Raw genomic sequence first — 20467 nt, forward strand, 5'->3', positions numbered from 1 at the left:
TGCAGCACACCAGGCAGCCAGAGAGGCAGAATGGAGGAGGAAATACAGGCTTTTTTAGGTCTAACCCATGGCGCCAACAGGCCCCGCAGGTCCCAGGGCAAGGCGGGAGCCAGGGTCCTGGCTCTTTGCCCAGAAGGGGTGATGCCAAGAGAAGAAGGGGCAGAGCACTGCCCAGACCGCAGCATTGCCTGACTCCTCCCTGACAGCCATGGGCAGCCAGAGCAGTGCTGCAGCAGCATTATGAAGAGTTCTGGCTTCTTCCACTGCCAAAGTAGCAGCGGCAGCAGCAGCTGGAGTTCCAGGCCCCTTTGAAACACTGGACCTGGGGGACAACTGCCTCCCCTTTGTCCCTTCCCTTCCCTTCCCCCGTTGGCGGCCCTGGGTCTAACTAGGCATAATATGAGGCTATCTGCACATGCTCCTTGCTGCCTCTGCTCCTGCTTTTCCAGAGCCAGCAAAAAGCATGTGAGGGAGAAGATTCATAGTGGCAGGTGGCAGGTAGGAACTAGGAAGTTTCTGATAGACAGCTCCTACTACAGTGTCTTTAAAAGGAATAGTTTTGATCAAGCTCACAATTTTTATTATAATTCTTCCCGCCATGTGTGTTTTTGTTTAAGTCCTGGCTGCCAGAGTCCTATGAACACATGATAAGCTCCTGTTTCAGTTGATATTTTGTAAAGTGACTACTATACTCTTACTGGTTGCAAAAATAAGCCTGAAAGTATAAGTGTGACCTTGGTGCACACACACACACACACACGCACTGCAATATTTTTGGGGTCCTGACTCATGTTTCTTGAATACTTGGAGTTAGCAATTTGATCCTAAGTTGCCCTGGGTAATCTTTGTACTTTTATCTGCCTTCTTTCTATTGTATATTGAAGACTAGCCCAAATGGGGCCACTCAGCCTCCAAAGACTTATGCATGTAACTTCACACCTGAGCAATCCCACTGATGGCTGCAGAAAACCTGCTGTCATAAACAGCACTGAAGCCTCAGCTCTACCAAGGGATACTGAAGCCAAGTCTTGTCAAATATATGTGGAAAAAATTAACATAAAGGGAGATTTTTTTCTAATCACTTTCAGCTACATTAATTGTAGCTCTTACCAGTAACTGAGAAGTAGAAATTTTAAGAAATCATACTTTGTCTGAAAGTTAAGTTGCAAGTGCCCCTTTAAGTGTCTGTTTTATGCCAATTGGTGGGATTAAAACTGGCATGGGCTCGAAAAATAAATGTAGTGAAAAGTCCAAGAGTTCACTGCCTGCACACTTGGAACACTGCCTGTACCATGTTTTAGTCTATGATTTACTATGGATCTCAAATGCCTGTGCCAGTTCCACTGTATTATCTTGTTATCCCATTAAACCAGATTTCTGTGTCAGTGACTTCCTTACCATGGTGCAATATTGTAATTTTTTTAATGAAATACTGTTGATTTAGAATACTTTAAAGGCAAAGAAGATATATGAGCTGGATTCGGATCCAGTTTCTCTTCCCAGTCATAATTATTTTAGGAAACTAAATCTGAATGTATATGTTGAACTTCGGTCAATTCTCTATCAATGATATTGGATAACATGTACTTACAATAAACTTCAATGTACCTTTTGCCAGACATTAACAATAACTTACTCCAATATTCTCTTTTAAAATTTGTCTATATTGTCACTTAACTTGTGTTATTTAGAGTGAGATAAGTAATATTCAGGACAATATATTTAGCATACTTACAACAAACGTGTCTTCTACTTTGGCAATTCCTTTTCCAAATATGGTCCCTAGCTGATCTCCAACTCCAGCCAACAGAAAACCAAACAGAGGAATTCCCAATAAGGCATAGATGATACAGAATATCTTTCCACCTTCTGTACGTGGTGAGATGTTCCCAAAGCCTACGTTACAAACAACTTGGGCTATTTATAAATTACTTACACATATTAAATTACATGTCCAAAAGTATTGCAGGAGAAGAAAACTTAAGCATTCCATATTGGATCAACCACATTATGCACTGCATATTGCTGTAGATTCACCCTTCTAACTTGATTTCATCATTTTCCTTATTCCCGGTACTGTTCAGTTAATCAATTTGTCTCCCTTATGCAGTGTAACTCTTATATTGTTGACTTTTTTTCATTCTCCCACACAGTTGCCTCACCATACAGGCTGAGCCCTGCACTCCTTACTTAGGCAAATCTCCCACCGCATTTATTTTGGCGGAAATCTTCTGTTGATTTTAACAGGAGATTAATTAACCTGAGACCAGTGTGTAAGATCAGACCCTAATAAGTAGAAATTACTGTAACTGGAATTGCAAGTTGCAGACTGCAATGCATTGAAACTGTTTGCATCTTCCTTTAAAATGTAGCATAAACAGTATGTTCCATGATTATTGTGAGCCAGGTTTTCGAGGAAGGCAATGTGAAACTACACATTTGGATAGGCCAGATGAGGATTTATACTTTACGTGAGACTATTTGTGAGGTTAAGGACTAAAGGAATGCACTTGTGCAGGTTTTTGGAAGCATATTGAATTTTAGTTCAAAACATATTTCCAGAATAAATATTATTTATATTTTAAAATACAGAAATGGAGGTATAAGTAGTTCACTCTTGTAAGATGCTGGACCCTAAATGACCTCCTCACAGGACTGGACCCTAAATGACTTGTGTATGGCCATATAAAGAGATTATGGAATAAAATCCACATCTCCTGAGTCTCAGTTCTGCATTATATCCCAAAAGCCCTCTACCCTCCTTGATTCACCCATATTTTCATAGGATATTTGACGAAATTTACTGCCCTTGTAAGCAAATTCTATGCAGGCCTCAAAAATATTACTGACTGGAAAATAGATTATTCTGTGGAAAATTTTAGGAAAACCTTTTTTTCTCCTCTCCCTTCCCTCATTAATTTTCACTAAAATATTTAATAGAAAATTCCAAATATCTATGAAATATTGAATTGAAATATTGTGATCACAAACCAAAAATACTCTTCCCCCAGACATTCGGTTTTTTAACAAAATATCAATATTTGTCATGTAAAGCAGCCTTTTTTTGCAAAAAAGATCTGTTTAGTCAAATGTTCAATTTTCCATTGAAAAACAATTGAGACAGAAAACTTTCAATTAGCCTCACTTAGAACTTAAAGTTCGTTTTTTCTTTCATATAAAGTTCACCATTTAGACTTATAGAGATATACTACTGATAATTTAACTTCCAGACATCAAGACATAATACAAATAAATGAAATCTAGATGAATTTCTGTGTATTTTAAGCACTTTGATTTAGCACCAAAGACAAATTTCCTTCATATTCAGCATTATTTTCATTACTGCTCTTCTTCAAATTAGGGATTCATCAGAATAAAAACACTGTATTTAAACACCTCCCTTTTTCCAACAGTACACAATATTGAAAAATTTAAACATAGCTCTGATTATGTCCACTATTGCTTGAGCCATCAATTGGCAAAGTTTGTAGTAAAATATGTAGCAGTTGTATGGAACTAAGAAAAACATTATTATTTCAAATTTTCACCACAGAAATTATCCTCAACTAACTTTATGTTGCAGGCATTGTATTATTCTTAATAGCAACACTACTAGTATCCTTTGGAATATATGGGGCTAAAATCATCCCTCGTATAGCTCCTCTGAAGAAAACAGAATTATACAAGACATATGCCTTAATATAAATTTTAACCTTACTATAAATTCCCAGACCAAAAAAAAAGAAAAAAATGAGTAATCATGTAATTAAGATTAACCATACAGATAATCAATGGCAAAAAAAAATTGTCTGTGTTGCAACAAACTCAGAAGCAAGCATTATAAACCCAGAAAATTCAGGGTTAAAAGAAATGTCAACCTATTAAGGGACAGAAATTCACTTAAGGCACTTAATATTGATTATGCCCTGTAGTGACACTATGCAAAATAACTGGATAAATACATAAATACATCACATGATTACAGTTAAGACATTTTAGCATTGTGGTCTCTGATTATAATTGAACATATGTTTTCTTCTTTCCCTACCCCACAACACCATGTTGTCACTACAGGGAAGTGCAAGACAGTGCTCTGAGTTAACCTGGAGCTCAGACCGTAACCACTGAGATTTAGTATTCAGGGAGTGATCAACTACATTCCCCACTTTACTGCACCAAGCAGACCCCAAGATGGTTAGAATTTGGCCCCAAAGTTATAAAATAAATTAGCTCCTGTTTACTCATGGACAAACCAAGAGAAAAAAAGTGCTAGTTAGTCTGATTTAATCAACAGGTCTGTGTGTGTGACTACAGTACTTTGGATATATTTCCTTGTTCATTTTTTGTACTCCCTTAGCATGACTTGGAACCAAGCATCTAGGGGCACCACATGTAATTGAGACTCTTATCTAATGGAAGTGCTCTTGATTTTGGTAAAAAAAAAAAAAGAGACACATTTGCCCATTCCATACGCTCTCAGTGATGACAAAATACTCACTTGACTAAGCATTCAGAAAAGAAAGGCTGCTTTTTCTTCTTTTTGACTCTGATATTTCCATTTCCATTCCTCCCACTGCTCTCAGAAGAGACACATTTCTTGTTCAGTCTATTTGTAATCTGCAAGTAATCGTTTCCAGGACATCTAGCTCCCAGTCATCTCTATGTATTTACATCTTTGCAGAGGCATACTTTACATAGGAACCAGGCGATGCATCTGTTTGCTTTAAGGCCCTCTACCATGTATATAAGCTCTTCATACCAGATTTTTTTCATGTAGGAACATTATAGAAAAAGTTTCTTTTTAATGAACGACATGTGAAGGGCTCTCTCTCTCTCTCTCTCTCTCACTCACACACACACCCCCATATATAATTGGTCTAACAACTAGCAGTGACAGGTGTTGCAGTGTACCGCTGGCTGGCTGCTCACTCCCAAGAAAAAAAAGACATTCGTGATCATCTTATACACATTCCTGGTATTGCACTTGCCATCATACCGCTCTAAGATGGTCTGTTATAAGATTTGCATCACACACATGTACAATATTACGCTTCATAATAACATGCTACCACAAAGTACGCATCAGCCTGTCTTGATAGCCACTTGAATTGTCCCCAGATAACTGTGTCTTATTACTTCCCCACATTACGAGGCATTCTTCAATTTAGGGATTGAGAGAGGAAATTTACACATGCTGCTTGTGGTTGACCTAATTTTTAGACATTTTGTCCCAAAGAATCTCTAAAAACAGCAGCATGCTCCTCCTCCATAAAGTTGGAGAAAAACTACATTCCATGTAACTACATCACACAGATATCAGTGCATATAACATAGGGACAGCACTATATATCTCCAGATATGGTAGTCTTTTCTGTTTCCACAGATCACACTCACATTCACAGTATTAGTTGTCAGAACTCTGCCACTGAATAAGTTAGGCAGCAAAGGTCTTCACCAGAGATCCCTCTCTGTTGCTACATCAGCAGCTCTAGGCCCATTCAGAGGCTAGATACTGTTCCCAGTCTGCCCTATTGGTTGAACTATCTCCGCAAATCAGCAACATCTATGCTCTCTTCTTGTTCTCCTCCTGTCCCCTGGGACAGCGTCTGTATGTGAAAACTGCCTGTGCCTGGCTTGGCTCTCAGGCTCTGCACACAGGTCAGCAACAAAACCAAAACCAAAAAACAGTTGTGCAAGGAAATTTTTCACACCTCCTGTCCTGTCCCGTTTCTAGTCCCTGGTTTTGGTACATGGGTGGTTTTGGGGCTTATCCTTTAGCATCAAAGTACTTTATTTTGAACAGTTTGTGGCTATGAACTGACAATGTTTTTAAAACATTTTAGGCGGTGTACCTCTTCCCATATAACACAGTGTACCCTGTACCCTCATCTGAGATGGGGCCATAATATACCTGTGGTTACGTTGCCTCATTTTGCTAAACAAAATTCATTTTCCGCCATTACAAGATTTGTCTCAGTTACCCCAATGAAAGCTTGCGTACCCCAGTTTGAAAACTGCTGAATTCAGTGATCCAAAATCTGTTGACATTAATGAAAATATTTGCCTCACAGAACTTTTTATCATGCCCTATCTGCAGTGAACTCAAACAGAATTACTGCCCCTTAATTTACTTTAATTAACTGCAGCATGACTTACCTCCTGTTTTCATAAAATCCCTTCCGTGCCTTATTAAAAGCTAAGTGTGCCATTAATATCCAGCGAGCTCGTGTGCCTATACAATATGATCACTGATGGGCTGTTACAGACAGATACAAGAAATACATTTTAAAGGCAAGTAGCTTCCATTCACCCTGAGTGAAAAGAGACAGGAAGGGCACTGCAAATACTGCCTAATTGTTCTATTCAGAAAGATAACACATTAGCTGTGGTTTTAATGTCGAAACCTAAAGAGTCAAACTATAGATGTGCTTTGGAAAACTCAGTCACTGACTGGCCTTGAAAGTTGTAAGGTATTGCAGGAGAGGCAATATACTGTGTGGGGCACACTACAGCCCACATTTAGATCTGGCCCACTATAGGCCAGCAGGACTGTGGTCCCACTTATCACTCAAAGTGGCTGGCTGCTGGGGCCAGAGTGTGTATCTCTACACAGTGTATCCCTTGGGATAGAAGGAGAAACTGGCCAATGGAAGCTGCAAGGGCAGTGCTTATAGGCACATGCAGCACATGGAGATGTGCTGCCCTTATCCCCCCATGCATCCTCCTGGTCCCAAACCCTTTCCCAGACTCTGCACCCCGTCTACGCCCCAACCCCCCACCCCACATCACTACTTCTTCCTGCACCCAAACTCTCTCCCTGACCCTCCTCCCTCACCTCTACCCCTGGTCAGAACCCCCTCCTGTACTCAAACTCCATTCCAAACACCATAGCCCTGCTCTTAATATTGCAGTAAGGTGCAAACCCCAATCACTTACCAAATTCTTGCAGTTCCCCCCAACAATGAAAATTACTGCCCACCCCTGGGGTAGTACAGGAAGCTGGGAGTGTTTTAAATAAAATAACTAAACATCAGTTTGTGGTTTTCAAATTTAATTTCACCTGTCTCACACACTGTCATTTTTTCACTTGAGAAAGGGCCACTTTTGGGTGAAAACTGGTTAGTTTTCATGACAATTGTCTTGGTTTTGAGCAAAATGGTAGTCGTTTAAAATTTCAATTTCTTACTTTTTTCCCCCACAATTAACTACAATTTCTGCTGAAAACATGCAAAATTTGAATTTCATGGACACAAGTTAGCCTGACGTGAAATAACAAATTATCACATGAAACTAGAACAAGATGGTCACTTCTCCATCATTTTAAAAGAGAAATCACATCTGCAATCTGTTACATATATGAAAGGAGACATCAAATCAATGCATGAAATTCAACTTCTATTCTCAGTATTATCAAACTTTTGCTTTGATCTCCCAGTTAACTGTTTGTCCCAGTCATTCAGGGAAGCATCCTTAGGTTTTGGAACTGAAAATTGATTGCAACTATCTTAAAGAATGGAATTATCAGACACATAGATGGACCCAATTTTCTAGGAAAAAATCAATGTGGTTTTTGTAAAAGGAAATCATACCTCACCAATTTATTCAAATTCTCTGAGGGAGTCAACAAATCTGGGACAAGTGGGATCCAGTGGATATAGTGTACTTAGAGTTTCAGAAAGAAAATAAGGAAATGTTGTTGACTTTTTCTCCTAATGCAGAACTGGAGGGGAAGGGGGGCACAAAATGAAATTAATACGCAACAGGTATAAAACAAACAAAAGGAAATATATCTTCCCACGGTGCACAGTCAACCTCTGGAACTCTGCCAAAGGCTGTTGGGAAGGCTAAGATTATAATATGATTCAAAAAATAATTAGATACATTCATCAATGATTATTGACCTAGATAGGCAGGGATGGTGTTCTTCAACGATTGCCTGTTTTGTTCATTCCCTCTGTGGCACCTGGTATTGGCCAGTGCTGGAAGTCAGAATACTGGGCTAGACGAATCAGTGGTCTGACTCAGTATAGCTGTTCTTATGTTTTTATATGTTCTTCAGTTCTTATGTCCTAATTTTCAAAACATGGTGCAAAGAATATGGGTGCTACTGTAAACTACTTTTTGGAAGTGAATTAGAACAACTCCTTGGGCAAAAAAGGGTCTTCAGTGTGATTAGTTGAGCAGAAAGAAGTATTTTTAAGGGAAAAGTTGCAGATATCCTTTTGATTTATGTGAACAGGTGCCAAGAGACGCCTATTTTATTTGCAATACTGAGGAAGCGAGAGTCCCACTGACTCATTTATGTAATCATGATTTATCTTCACAATCAAGTGGGATCAAAAGGTTTGCTCCTTCTATATTTTACTTTCAAACAGGAAAGTGGAAATCCACATTTCAAATGGGTTTTCACTCACAGTGAGTTCCATATGCCTCAAGACTAGAAAGGACACAATTGCTTAGATAGCAATAAAGTGAAAGTTTTCCTGTTCAAAAATAAACATGGTTGGGACCTAAATGTATATTTTGGAGATGAAAAAGAAGATAGCATATCTGGCTGGTAACAATTACTGGAGACTCTGCCCGGGTTAACCCTCATCCTGGAGTGATTGAGGGTTGTGGGTGCTGGTGCTGGCTGCTGGTTGCCCCAAGCTGAGAGTTCTGGCTGTTCTCTGCTCTCAGCTAGAGGAGGATAGTTTGGCTTGGCTGCTGCTGCCAAGAGCTAGGACTCTACCAGGTTTTCCCTTCGTGAGGTAAGAGGTGCTCTGGCCACTGCCCCAGACCCTCTGTGGTCAGGGAGAGAGAACTACAATACAACTTAGAGCCACACGAGCTGTAGCTTCAAATAACAATGGTTGGGAATTTTCCATTTGACTGATTTTCTCATGTGGTTTCAGAAAAGTGTTGATTGTGTTGACACTTTGGTTTTCCATCAGGAAAGCTGAAATGGAATATTTTGTTTCAGAACAGTTTGAAGAACTTCAGTTTGTTGAATGTTTTAGCGTGAGGCAGTTCCACATTGAACTGCATGTGCCTATGGTATCACTGTGTCTCCTGAGAATGGTAATTCTGTGTCCAGTGCCTCCCTTCTCTTCTATGGGCTGAGATCCCTGGCCAGATTTCCTCTCCACTCTGACACTGAACAGGCTGAATCATTTCCCAAATAGGGAGATCCTTGCTATTGCCATTGTTTATGCCTTTTCTATAGGAATCCTCACATTGCACATATATTGGTGGATGAAATTATTGTTTTTAAATAGAAAAATTTACACAGACTTTATTCGTACACACTCTCACAGGGACTCATGCCCTCCTAACCATGCATCTGTTATAGTAATTCCTCTTTCCAAAAAGGCATCTGTGTATTTGGAGGTTCATGCTGATTAGGCGGGAGACTGGAACCTTTTCCACCACCCCTAGAGAATGGTCTAATGGAAATTCTGTGAAAGGAATCATAGAGAATTCCTAGTCTCCAGGGTAGTAGAGTGTGGTTCAAGTCTAAGAGAAAATGCTCATATATATACTCAGCCATCAGTGTCAACAATAAGATATATATTTAATGGATTTAAAACTGTAAACAGATAAAAATAATATTATTTCTGCACTACGTAAATACTGGGTGAGTTGTTGAGTTGAGATTTTGCTACACATTTGAGGCCTTCAAATGAAAAAGGAATAGGTGGGTTCCGGAAATTGAAGGGGAACCAGCAAATTGTAACATTTGAAATACAACAGTCTTCAACAGCAATGACAGAAACATGTATTAATGTTTATAAAATGTGTCATATTCCAGAGCAAGACAGTCACAAATCAAGTACCTTATCCTAACACACATGAAGTCAAAGAGATGGTACATGTGATTTAGTCTTCAGCAGGGATAGTAACCAAGACAATAAAACCGTTTTTAAAAAATCAGAGTACCACTATTCAGAGAAATCAAGTCTCCTTTCAACCAAGGAAATGGACTAGACTGGGGAGGAGAGAACAATAGCCTTGATATGGGTCCTGAAGCTGTTGCAGAGTTCTGTAGCTGACATTCTGTTACCAGGATAATTTCAGATGGCATTTAGGTAACTGTTAAAATTGTTAAAAGCCTTCCAAAAGCATAAAATATCAGTTGACCAAGCTATGCTTACTGATGCTGGGTCTTCATTTCACATGGTTTTCACCTTGTCCAGTAAATATTGACTACTTTTATCAATATTTTTTTTTATTTTTATTTCTGTTACATGACTTTATAAAATGTAATATTTATTTTAGCAAAACTGATTCTAATTAAATGGAAAAGCAGTCCAATCATTATTAAATACACTCACATACAGTATGCTGAATAAGAAGGTACTTAGCTATCATATTTATTTAAAAAACTTAAAATCAAGCAAATGAATATTTACAGATCTTGTATTACCAAAAAGCCAAATTATTCCTATGAAGTACAAAGTGACATGTTGCAATCTTAAATTTGATCCTGGATGAATATTTTGAAAGAGACAAAAAATGTGCTTTTTAAAATTAGTGATACACAGTGCACATACAGATGAGAAAGTGCATTATTGTCCCCTGGCATCGGTAAGAGATTTTGAAATATAGTATTTGGTTTCTGGAACTGCAGAATTTCGTTGAAGCATACCTAGGGCAACTATATCTCCCTGTCCCACATATGGGACGGGGAGATATGGGCAGGAGGGGCAGCTTCTCCAAGCCCCAGGGAGTCGGGAAGGAGGCAGCAGCTGCTGGAGCTCCCCAGGGAGCCCAAGGGAAGTGGCAGCCACTGGTATCCCTTCCTCCCCCCTGCCCAGCTACCCTGAGGCTGGGGAGCCAGGGCAAATACAGGACAATTAGTACCTTAAAAAAAAAAAGTAAGGATGCCTTTTGGGCATCCCAAATACGGACCATCCCACCCAATACGGGATGGATGGTCATCCTGAGCATACCTTTCTAACTTTTTCTCACATGCAACTAAATCAAGAAAAAGGGTTTCTTGCTGTTGGTTTGGTTTGGTTTGTATTTGTTTGTTTGTTTGTTTGTTTTTAAACCAAGGTGTTTTTCGTACTGGTTAATAATGGCTTTTGCTCATGGACCACTCAAACTACACTGATCTGCATATGTTCACTCTGTGGTTAAGTTATGCTACTTCATGCTCCACAGGCTAGATAATAACATCAGAGTATTCCATATTTCTGAAGTTAAACTGCCTCTTTGTTAATAGGAACTATATACAGAGGCACTCCAGCTACAACAGGCACTCAAACGACTTGTACACACTGGCTTTCTGTAGGGTTGCTAACTCTCTACTCACACAAAACTGAACACCCATGCCCCAACCCCTGCCCTGCCGCTTGTTGAGGACCTGCCCACGCCCTACCCCTTTTCCAAGGTCCCTCCCCAACTCACTTCACCCCATCCTCACTCACTCATTTATTTTTATCTGGCTGGCTCAGGGAGCTGGGGTGTGAAAGGAGATAAGTGCTCCAGCTGGGGGTGTAGTTTCTGGGAGGGTGCTAAAGATGAGGGGTTCCGATGGTGGCAGGGGGTTCAGAGCTGGAGCAGGGGGTTGGGGTGTGTGCAGGATGAGAGCTCCCATTGGGAGTAGAGGCTCTGGGATGGGGCTGAGGATGAGTGGTTTGAGGTGTAGGTTGATGCTCTGGGATGGGACTGAAAGGTTCAGAGGCCAAGAGGCAGAATCGGGTTTGGGGCATCAAAGTGGGTGGGTTCAGGTTCCAGGTGGTACTTACCTCAAGCATTTCCCAAAAGCAAGAAGCAGGTCTCAGGCATCTGTCTTCTAGGCAAAGGTGCACCAAAGTAGTGCTGCATGCTCACCCATTTGCAGTGGCCCCCCACCTTGCTCCCAGTGGCCATGTTTCCTGGGCAGTTGGAATGGTGGGGGTAGTAATGGGAAAGGAGCAGCATGTGGAGCCCACTGGCTGACTCTAATTGTAGGAGCTGAGGAATGGGGAAGCACATTACAGCTGCATTACACATTACAAAGCAGAGTGGCATGGAAGCTAGGAGGGAGCCTGTCAACTCTGCTGTGCAGTACTGCTAACCAGACCATCCACTGCCCGGTCCGCAGTGTTGATTGGAGACACAAGGATACCTTTGTCACTGGGTGTTTCAGCTGAAAACCAAATATGCGTTCTTCTTGGTACTTCCTCTGCACTCTTCTCTCCATCAGCCTGTGCTCCCCCCTGAAGATTCCATGGAGACTGATACATCTTTTGTTTCAGGTATTTTTACTGTTGTATTTTTTGCACCAGTAATTGCTGAGATCAGAGGTTTCTAGTACATAATACACAATGGGAATATAACCTACTCTGCCCTCCCATTTTTGACTTACTAAGTCTCATCGTTCTTCAAAGTGATGCTCTTTGAATAAGTTCCCATTTACACTCCTAAGAAGTGCAAAGTAATGCACATCAGAAACACTGGAAAAAATATGAAGTAGAGATACAAAATTATGAAATCTAAATCAGCTTTTGCCACTCAGGAAAGACCTTAGAATTATCATGGAGAGTTCACTGAAACATCTGTGCAATATGCAGCAGTAGTCAAAAAGCTAAAAGAATATTAGGAACCATTAGGAAAAGGATGGATAATGACAAAATATGTCATAATGCCACTATATATATCCATGGTATGTCTACACCTTCAATATTAAATCCAGTTCTGATGGCCCCATCTCAAAAAAAGGTTATACTGATATGGAGAAGAGACAAAGGGCAACAAAATGATTAAGGGCATGGAACAGTTTTCATATGATGAGAAAATAAAAAGACTGGGACTGCTCAGGTTGGAAGAAGAGATGACTAAGGGGAGGTCTATCAAATCATGAATGGCATGGAGAAAGTGAACACGAAAGTGATAGTCACTCCTTCACATAACACAAGAACCAGGGGTCACCCAATGAAATTAATAGGTAGCAGGTTTAAAACAAACCAAAGAAAACACTTTGTCACAGAATACACAGTCAACCTGTGGCATTCATTGCCAGAAGATATTGTAAAGGTTAAAATAATCCTGGGCTCTAAAAACTTACATAAGTTTATTGAGCATATGTCCATCAATGACTATTAGCCAAGATGGTTTGGGGCACAACCACACGCTCCAGGTATCTCTAAAGCTCAACTGACAGAAACTGGGACTGGAGGACAATGGATGGATTACACAGTTACCCTGTTTGGGTCATACCCTCTGGAGCATCTGGCACCAATGACTGTCAGAAGACAGGACATGGGGATAGATGGACCCCTGGTCTGAGCTAGCCTGGCCATTCTTGTTTCTCATTTATGTTATTGTTAAGAACGAGGGACTTGCTTCCACTCTATTCCTTCTGTTTGATCCTCTGTATTGCTCATGTACCTTGTTTCTTCTGATTCTCCAACAACAGCCAGCTGATGGCTTAGTCTTGCCTTTGTCATAGACCTAGCCTATCTGTCCTTTGTGCCTGCCATTATTATGCAGCTATTTTTGCTTTTGTTATCACTGCTTCCCTGAGAGGAGCTGGTTGGTAGGAAACAATTTTCCCATCCCGGGAAGCTTTGAGATTTCAAAAATGTTCTTGTCACACATCAGGACACACATCAATAAACCCATTCCATGTGTTCTGAGAAGAGAGATTGGCTAATCTGGGTTGGGTCTATCACAGCATTCACAACAAAGACCCAGTTTCAATTTTCTGCTCTAACTGACTCTTGGAAGGGTCTTTCATTATTTCCTGATGGAGCTGTTCCACTTAGTATGAGGGAGGGACAGAGAGAGAGAGAGAGAGAGAGAGAGAGAGAGAGAGAGAGAGGGAGCCCAATGGTTAGGACACTTGCCTAGAATGTTGAAGACTCAAGTCTGTACTCCAATGAATATTTACTTATTTATGCAATATGCAACAATTGTAAAAAGGAAAGAGCATAAAAGACCCACTTCACAATGGACTAGTGTTAAGAGCACTCACATAAGGTGCATTAGACTCAGGTATAAGCCTCTGGTTTCAAACAGCAACTAGAACCTGAGTGTCCAGCAGCCCAGGTGAGAGCACCTCTAAGGTGCATCTCTCTCCCCAGAAAATTCCATCTTTGACCTGAGAAAATTCACTCATTTAAAGTTTCGTTGATGCTAGTATGTTCTTGCAAAAAATTCAGTGTTCAAAAAACAAAAACAACTCTTATCAAAAAAATTCTCTACCAGCTGTAATGCTGAATTTGCAGTTCCCTGATGTGAAATGTGTCCTGTTGCAGCTCAGATTGTTGCTTCTGCCATTGCTTCATATGGTTATTTTAGGATTGGACCCAGACCTTCCCACCTAGGCACAGTGGCCTCATGTCCTTAGCACCTTCATTGCAACAGGCTGGCTGTTTAGCTCAGCATTCTCTTAACTGTTTCTGTGTCTTCACCATCAGTCCTCCACTGGCATGCAGCAAACCATACCTCATGGGAAGTAGAGTCTTTGTTCTCTGGCCCATCAGACCTTATGCTGCATTCCTATCTAGTCCCTGGGAGGCTGTATTGTGATAGACCAACATTCCAATCTGTTTTGCTTTTGCCTAAGTCTCTTGGCTGTTATTGCCAATTATGTCTTGCTGTTGCTACGTGGGTACTTAGTACACCCCATGCTCAGATTTCCATATGGGGCTCAATTATTTGAATTCTACCACAGTGTACTATGGCCCGTTGGCAGAGCACAGCATGCCAGGAATCCTATATCTTCCCAAGGGCACTTTCAATTTCCAGATCACAGGCCATCTCACAGAAACTGGAGAAATAATCTACTGTGATCACATAGGTACAGTCATTAAAAATGAACAAGTCTGTTACGACCTTTTCCTAGGGTGAGGTTGTCATTTTGTGAGGCTGTAAATTCCACAGATTTTTCCACCCCTTGCAATGCCATGTATACGCACAGCTGAGCGTTCATTTTCTGGCTCATCGCAGGTGTGAGGCACGTATCAGTCTCATGATGTCAGCTCTTAAATTGCTGGGATTACCACTCTGTCTCCTTTCAAAATAATGACAACTTCTGCACACAGTTCATATCTCCCTTGGTAGCAGGGGCAAATTCCTATGACACTTGCTCCTTGCCAGTCAATCAGCTCCAGAAATGGGAAGGTATATCGATAGATTCCTGTTCAGAGCCAGTTGTGCTGTACATGCAGGCAGTGCTCTGTTCAGTGTAACTGTCACCAGTAGCAGCTTTAATGGGCAGTACCATATTCCAATTTCATAGCACTGCAATCTCAATAGCATGCATTGTAGGTGCTTGGGTGCACTCCCAAGTGGCTTCTCCACCTGGTACCCAAAGGTGTAGAGATGGAATCGTTCCATTCCAAAGAGCACCACCAGTAACTCCTGATCTGTTTGGGCATATCCTTTCTCTGTGTCTGTCTGGGCTGTACTAGTAAATATTATGGCCTGTGTTGTACCTACACCTTCTTCACACTGTGGCTACGTCTACACGTGAAGCCTACATCGAAGTAGCCTATTTCGATGTGGCGACATCGAAATAGGCTATTTCGATGAATAACGTCTACACGTCCTCCAGGGCTGCCAACGTCGATGTTCAACATCGACGTTGTGCAGCACCACATCGAAATAGGTGCAGCGAGGGAACGTCTACACGCCACAGTAGCACACATCGAAATAAGGGTGCCAGGCACAGCTGCAGACAGGGTCACAGGGCAGACTCAACAGCCAGCCGCTCCCTTAAAGGGCCCCTCCCAGACACACTTGCACTAAACAGCACAAGATACACAGAGCCGACAACGAGTTGCAGACCCTGTGCATGCAGCATGAATCCCCCGCTGCAGCAGCAGCAGCCAGAAGCCCTGGGCTAAGGGCTGCTGCACACGGTGACCATAGAGCCCCACACGGGCTGGAGAGACAGCGTCTCTCAACCCCCCAGCTGATGGCTGCCATGGAGGACCCCACAATTTCGACGTTGCGGGACGCGGATTGTCTACACGGTCCCTACTTCGATGTTGAACGTCGAAGTAGGGCGCTATTCCGATCCCCTCATGAGGTTAGCGACTTCGACGTCTCGCCGCCTAACGTCGAAGTTAACTTCGAAATAGCGCCTGACGCGTGTAGCCGTGACGGGCGCTATTTCGAAGTTAGTGCTGCTACTTCGAAGTAGCGTGCACGTGTAGACACAGCTTGTGTAGCATCAGCTGCTCCACAGGATTGAAGTGTGTTAGGACTAGTGCCTGGTTCTTATGTCTCTGACCATTCCCACACTGCCTCACTGCATGTTAATTGTCTCATGGCTAATAGGCTTTTGATAAGTATGCACTGAGTTTGAGAAGAAATTGCCCATCACTATGAATTTCAGACTCCTCGTGTATCCTTGGTTCTGGGCATTTCCTTACTGACTCCAAATTTTTCTGGGTCTGCCCAGACTCTCAATAGATGCCTTACTTAGGGGACTTCAACTCTCCTCTGACAAGCTTCCGCTTGTCTGTTTTCAGCATATTTTGAGCCCTACACCTCTCTAGCAGTTGTTATAACTTGGTGTCCTGGTGCTGGACAGCCTCTGCCTTGACATCTACTACAACTGGTAATCAGTAGTGACTTCTTTTCAATGCTCTTGTAAGTGATTTGAGGTCAATGCAGAAGCTCGCCTTACTGGAAAGTTTTCTTCTCCATTAGGGTCTGCTGATTCACTTGCAAGGTTGCCAGTCCTTCAGTCACTCCACAAGTAATAACGGAATTCTGCATGTCAATAGTCTCACCAGCTGCACATGGGGTCTGTTTCCAGCTGCATCTTGCCTTCTCAGTGACCATCTCCTTGAAATGTCCATATATCCTGTCAGAGTGCTGGACAGGATCCATGGCAATTATTCTGCCTCATCTTTCATGTTGAAAATGAGTCGGTGTTTTATTGCCTTCAAATCCACAACTTGTCTGCCCTAATGCCCAGCAGTAGATGGTACTCCTGTGTGTCAAACTACCATAAACTCCAAGTGACAATGTTTCCTATTTCTTGGGTTTCTTATCCACAGCCTGAAGTTGCCCACTTGCCTCAGGCAGGTTTCACTGTCCATCGCCACCACTTGTTCACATTTATCTTATCTAATGGTACTGATAGTACTAACATTACTTCAACTGAATAATCTACAATCCAGTTCAAATTGAATTGATCCTTGTAACAGAGTTTCCTGTATGATGGTTGGATGGCTGGGAGACTTGGGTGCTTGTGGAGTGGTAGCAACTGTTCCTTTCAGGTGGGCAAACTGCAATGGTCACAATCGACTTGTACAGTTGCCTCCTTGTAGCCTCTTGGACATGGTGGTGGGTGTACTCTGGTTCCAGACTTCAGCTGATCAGCTGAACTCTGTGTGGGTAGCCAATTGAAGATTTTGGCTGGTGGGGGTTGTGGCTTTCCCCATCCTAATGTCCATCAGCCAGCAATGGATATCTGGCAGAGATGGTGGATGAGCTGTGACCCAGACAGCTAATGGCTTTGGGCAGATGAGCCGCTGGGATATATGCTTTTGGAAGCAGCCTCCCAGTTGTCTTGGACCTCCTTGCCATTGGTTCCAGGCTGTGCCTTGATCAAGCATCATGTGGTCACTGACTTGCAACCATGTCTCTCCATGCAAAATTCTATCATGCGCAGGCTCGTTCTTGGAAAATCGCCTCTACATCGTTCTCCTTTCACCTCCATTTCATTTCATTCTCATTCCTATGACTCAAGCCCTTTGGCAATCAGTGAGTGATGATGGGGTGAGGGGCAGGCTTGTTCAGCTAGAAACTTGTAGTCACAATTGGCACAGTGGCAGCAGCTGCAAGATGGTCAACGGGCATTTGAAAAAGACAGAAGTGTGCCCCGGCAGCTGTAGCTGTGACCAAGTTGCCCTATTTAGGATTTGCTTTACTCATCCCGAATGGGGAGGGGCCTAAAAAAGGTCCCCTAAAAAAAGTATGTCTCAACCCAGCCTGCCTGGTAATAATGGCCAGGAGAAAACACCTACTTGTGGAGGTATCAATAAGAAAAGAAAAATACTTGCACTTAGATTTGGAACGCAGGATGTCAGGAGACTGCTGGACAGTGACAAGTCTTACTGGCCTGAGTGTCAAACGGCCCTCACTGCTTGAAAGCTGAGGATGTTTCTGTTTTGAGTGAGACCCAGCTAGATGATGAGGGCCAGATTAGAGAAACCAGTGGTGGTTACACCTTTGTTTGGAGAGATAAACATGAAGACGTGCACTGCATGCACGGCAGGAGCTTTGCTATTAACTATAGCCTTATGTGTAGCCTCAGTGAACATCCTACTGGTGCCAGTGAACATCTAATGATGTTATGTCTTTGGCTGACCAACAACCAGTTCTCAACAGTAATCAGCGCTTACTCCCCACCCTACAATCTAGTGAAAATACCAAGGAATGCTTCTACAGACACCTCAATAGCATCATCAGAGATGCCCCTGAAGAGGACAAGTTTGTACTTCTCAGGGACTTCAGTGCCAGAGTAGGTACTAACTACCACCTGTGGAATGGTGTCATTGTGAGGGAAGGTGTAGGAAAAATGAATTCCAATAGCCACCATCTTCTCCAACTCTGTGCTGACCACTATTAATACAGACTGAAACTCCAAAATCTGGCATCCTCTCATCCAGCAACAGGACAATGCATCTTGCAGGACCAGAGAGTCTCGGTGCTGGGAGGAGGAGGGGCCAGACAAACCAGTGGCAGGAGTCCAGGGCAGGGCAGCCACAGCGGGTCTGGTGGCAACTGAAATGGGGGCAGAGGGGAACAACAGCCTGGGAGACCAGGCTGGTAAGATAGCAGCCCAGGCTCACAGCAGCTCATCACAGGGGCTGGTGAGGAAGCCACAGTCCTGGGAAGTCATGGGCCTGGCAGCCAGGAAAGTCAGAAAGCTACAGGCAACAGTAGGGAGGGCAGCCCAGGAGCAGGGGCTGAGGCCAGTGGGGGGAACAGAACTGACCACTCCTGGTCTGGCAAAATCCCTGGTCCAGGACCACTCAGGTCGCAAAGGTGCTGGACCAGGGAAGTTGAACCTGTACCACCAAAATAGTGACATTCTGAAGAACCTAAAATGTAGGTACTAATCGTTAAAGCCTTCAGTGTCCTGTGGGATGGCTGACGTAGACATTGTTTCACTTCTTGAGATCTGCCATCATGGCTATGTTTGATACCTGATGGAGCCCACAATGAAACTGTGTGATTATACTTAAAAGATTGTATACCTAAGTTATGTTATGTCAGTTTTCAATGACTGACATTTTATTTGCAGGGAAATCCTGAAGTTACTGTTTAGTTCTTACTCAAGCAAAACCCCCATTGACTTCAGGTTTGGGGTTGGCTTTTGCTGTAGGTACTGTAGCCCTGATTCTGCAAATCACTGAAAAACATGCTTACATTCATCCCTACTTGTCAAGTATTTAAGTAATTGCATATATACACATCCTATATGCATATACACATACACAAAGATATATTAAAAATAGTACAAAATTATCAACAGATTTTAAAAGGCATGATGTAGCAGAAATTGTTCCTGGAACACAAACTGTCATATGTTCTCCTACTTCCTAGAATTTCACTCTGCATAAGAATCTCCTGATTATGATATTATTTGAGGACCTAAACCAGGCACCATTACAGGACATTAAAATATGTGTAAACATTTCAAAGGACTAATAATTAATTCTGTGTTTTCAACTGCAATTCTAGATAGATAGACATTAGTCTGTATAATGTTGCTTTCTTTTGAACACAATGGATACTATGCACAACATTGCTCATCAACATCATAGAATGGTCCCAGTTCATCAGTACATATGAATATTTCCACACACAAAATTAATAAATTGATTAACTGACCCCTCAGTTAATTGTCTGACTTGAATTCTTTGATATGTCCAAAAGTTTGGAAATGAGCAGACGGGGTTGTTTATAAAGTTGGACTGGTGCTTCTAACAGAGAGGTCTCAAAAGGCAGGTCCAAAATTGTTATTGTTTTGATATCAGCAAACGTAAGAAATATTATCAGGAGATATACAAGAACACTACCTCATTTTACTGTTTTTGAAAATGGGAGTATTTTTGCTTTCCAGGCCCTTCTTGCTGCTAAAGCCATTCAGCGTAATTTTTCCATGGACAGCAATTGCACCAATCAACCAAAACCCACCATCTCTAGATTACTGTGTTGTCAAATGCGTCGGCCATATCTTTCATGGAATTAACTGGCGTGAAGTGTGCAAGTGTTCCATAACATCACATCACTTCACCTGGCAATGGGAAAACAGAACAAACTAGAATGGAACAGAGAGAGAGTTTCTGTTAAGGGACTTGAGACCTTCATTTCAGATCAAAGTGAGGAACAGAAAGTAGCAGCCTATGCCTTATGTTAACCCCCCCCCACATTTAAAAGCATATTTCCGTTCTGCTCCCCCCAAAACTCATCTTAAATGTACATGCAGACCAAGCACGTGTAGCTGAGGCCATCTGGTTGAGAATTCATA

General features: G+C 42.0%; 1 protein-coding gene across 1 annotated transcript in view; it reads right to left on the bottom strand.

Annotated features, from left to right (window-relative positions):
- The window catches only part of KCNK2 (potassium two pore domain channel subfamily K member 2), a 135669-nt gene that overhangs the window by 50452 nt on the left and 64750 nt on the right, over nucleotides 1-20467 (bottom strand). Inside the window, exon 4 of the mRNA XM_074988411.1 lies at nucleotides 1736-1896. Coding sequence (XP_074844512.1) covers nucleotides 1736-1896 — 161 coding nt within the window. The remainder of the gene's footprint in view (nucleotides 1-1735; nucleotides 1897-20467) is intronic.

The sequence above is a fragment of the Carettochelys insculpta genome, chromosome 3 (genome assembly GCF_033958435.1).
Source record: "Carettochelys insculpta isolate YL-2023 chromosome 3, ASM3395843v1, whole genome shotgun sequence".
In the NCBI taxonomy this organism is placed as follows: Eukaryota; Metazoa; Chordata; order Testudines; family Carettochelyidae; genus Carettochelys; species Carettochelys insculpta.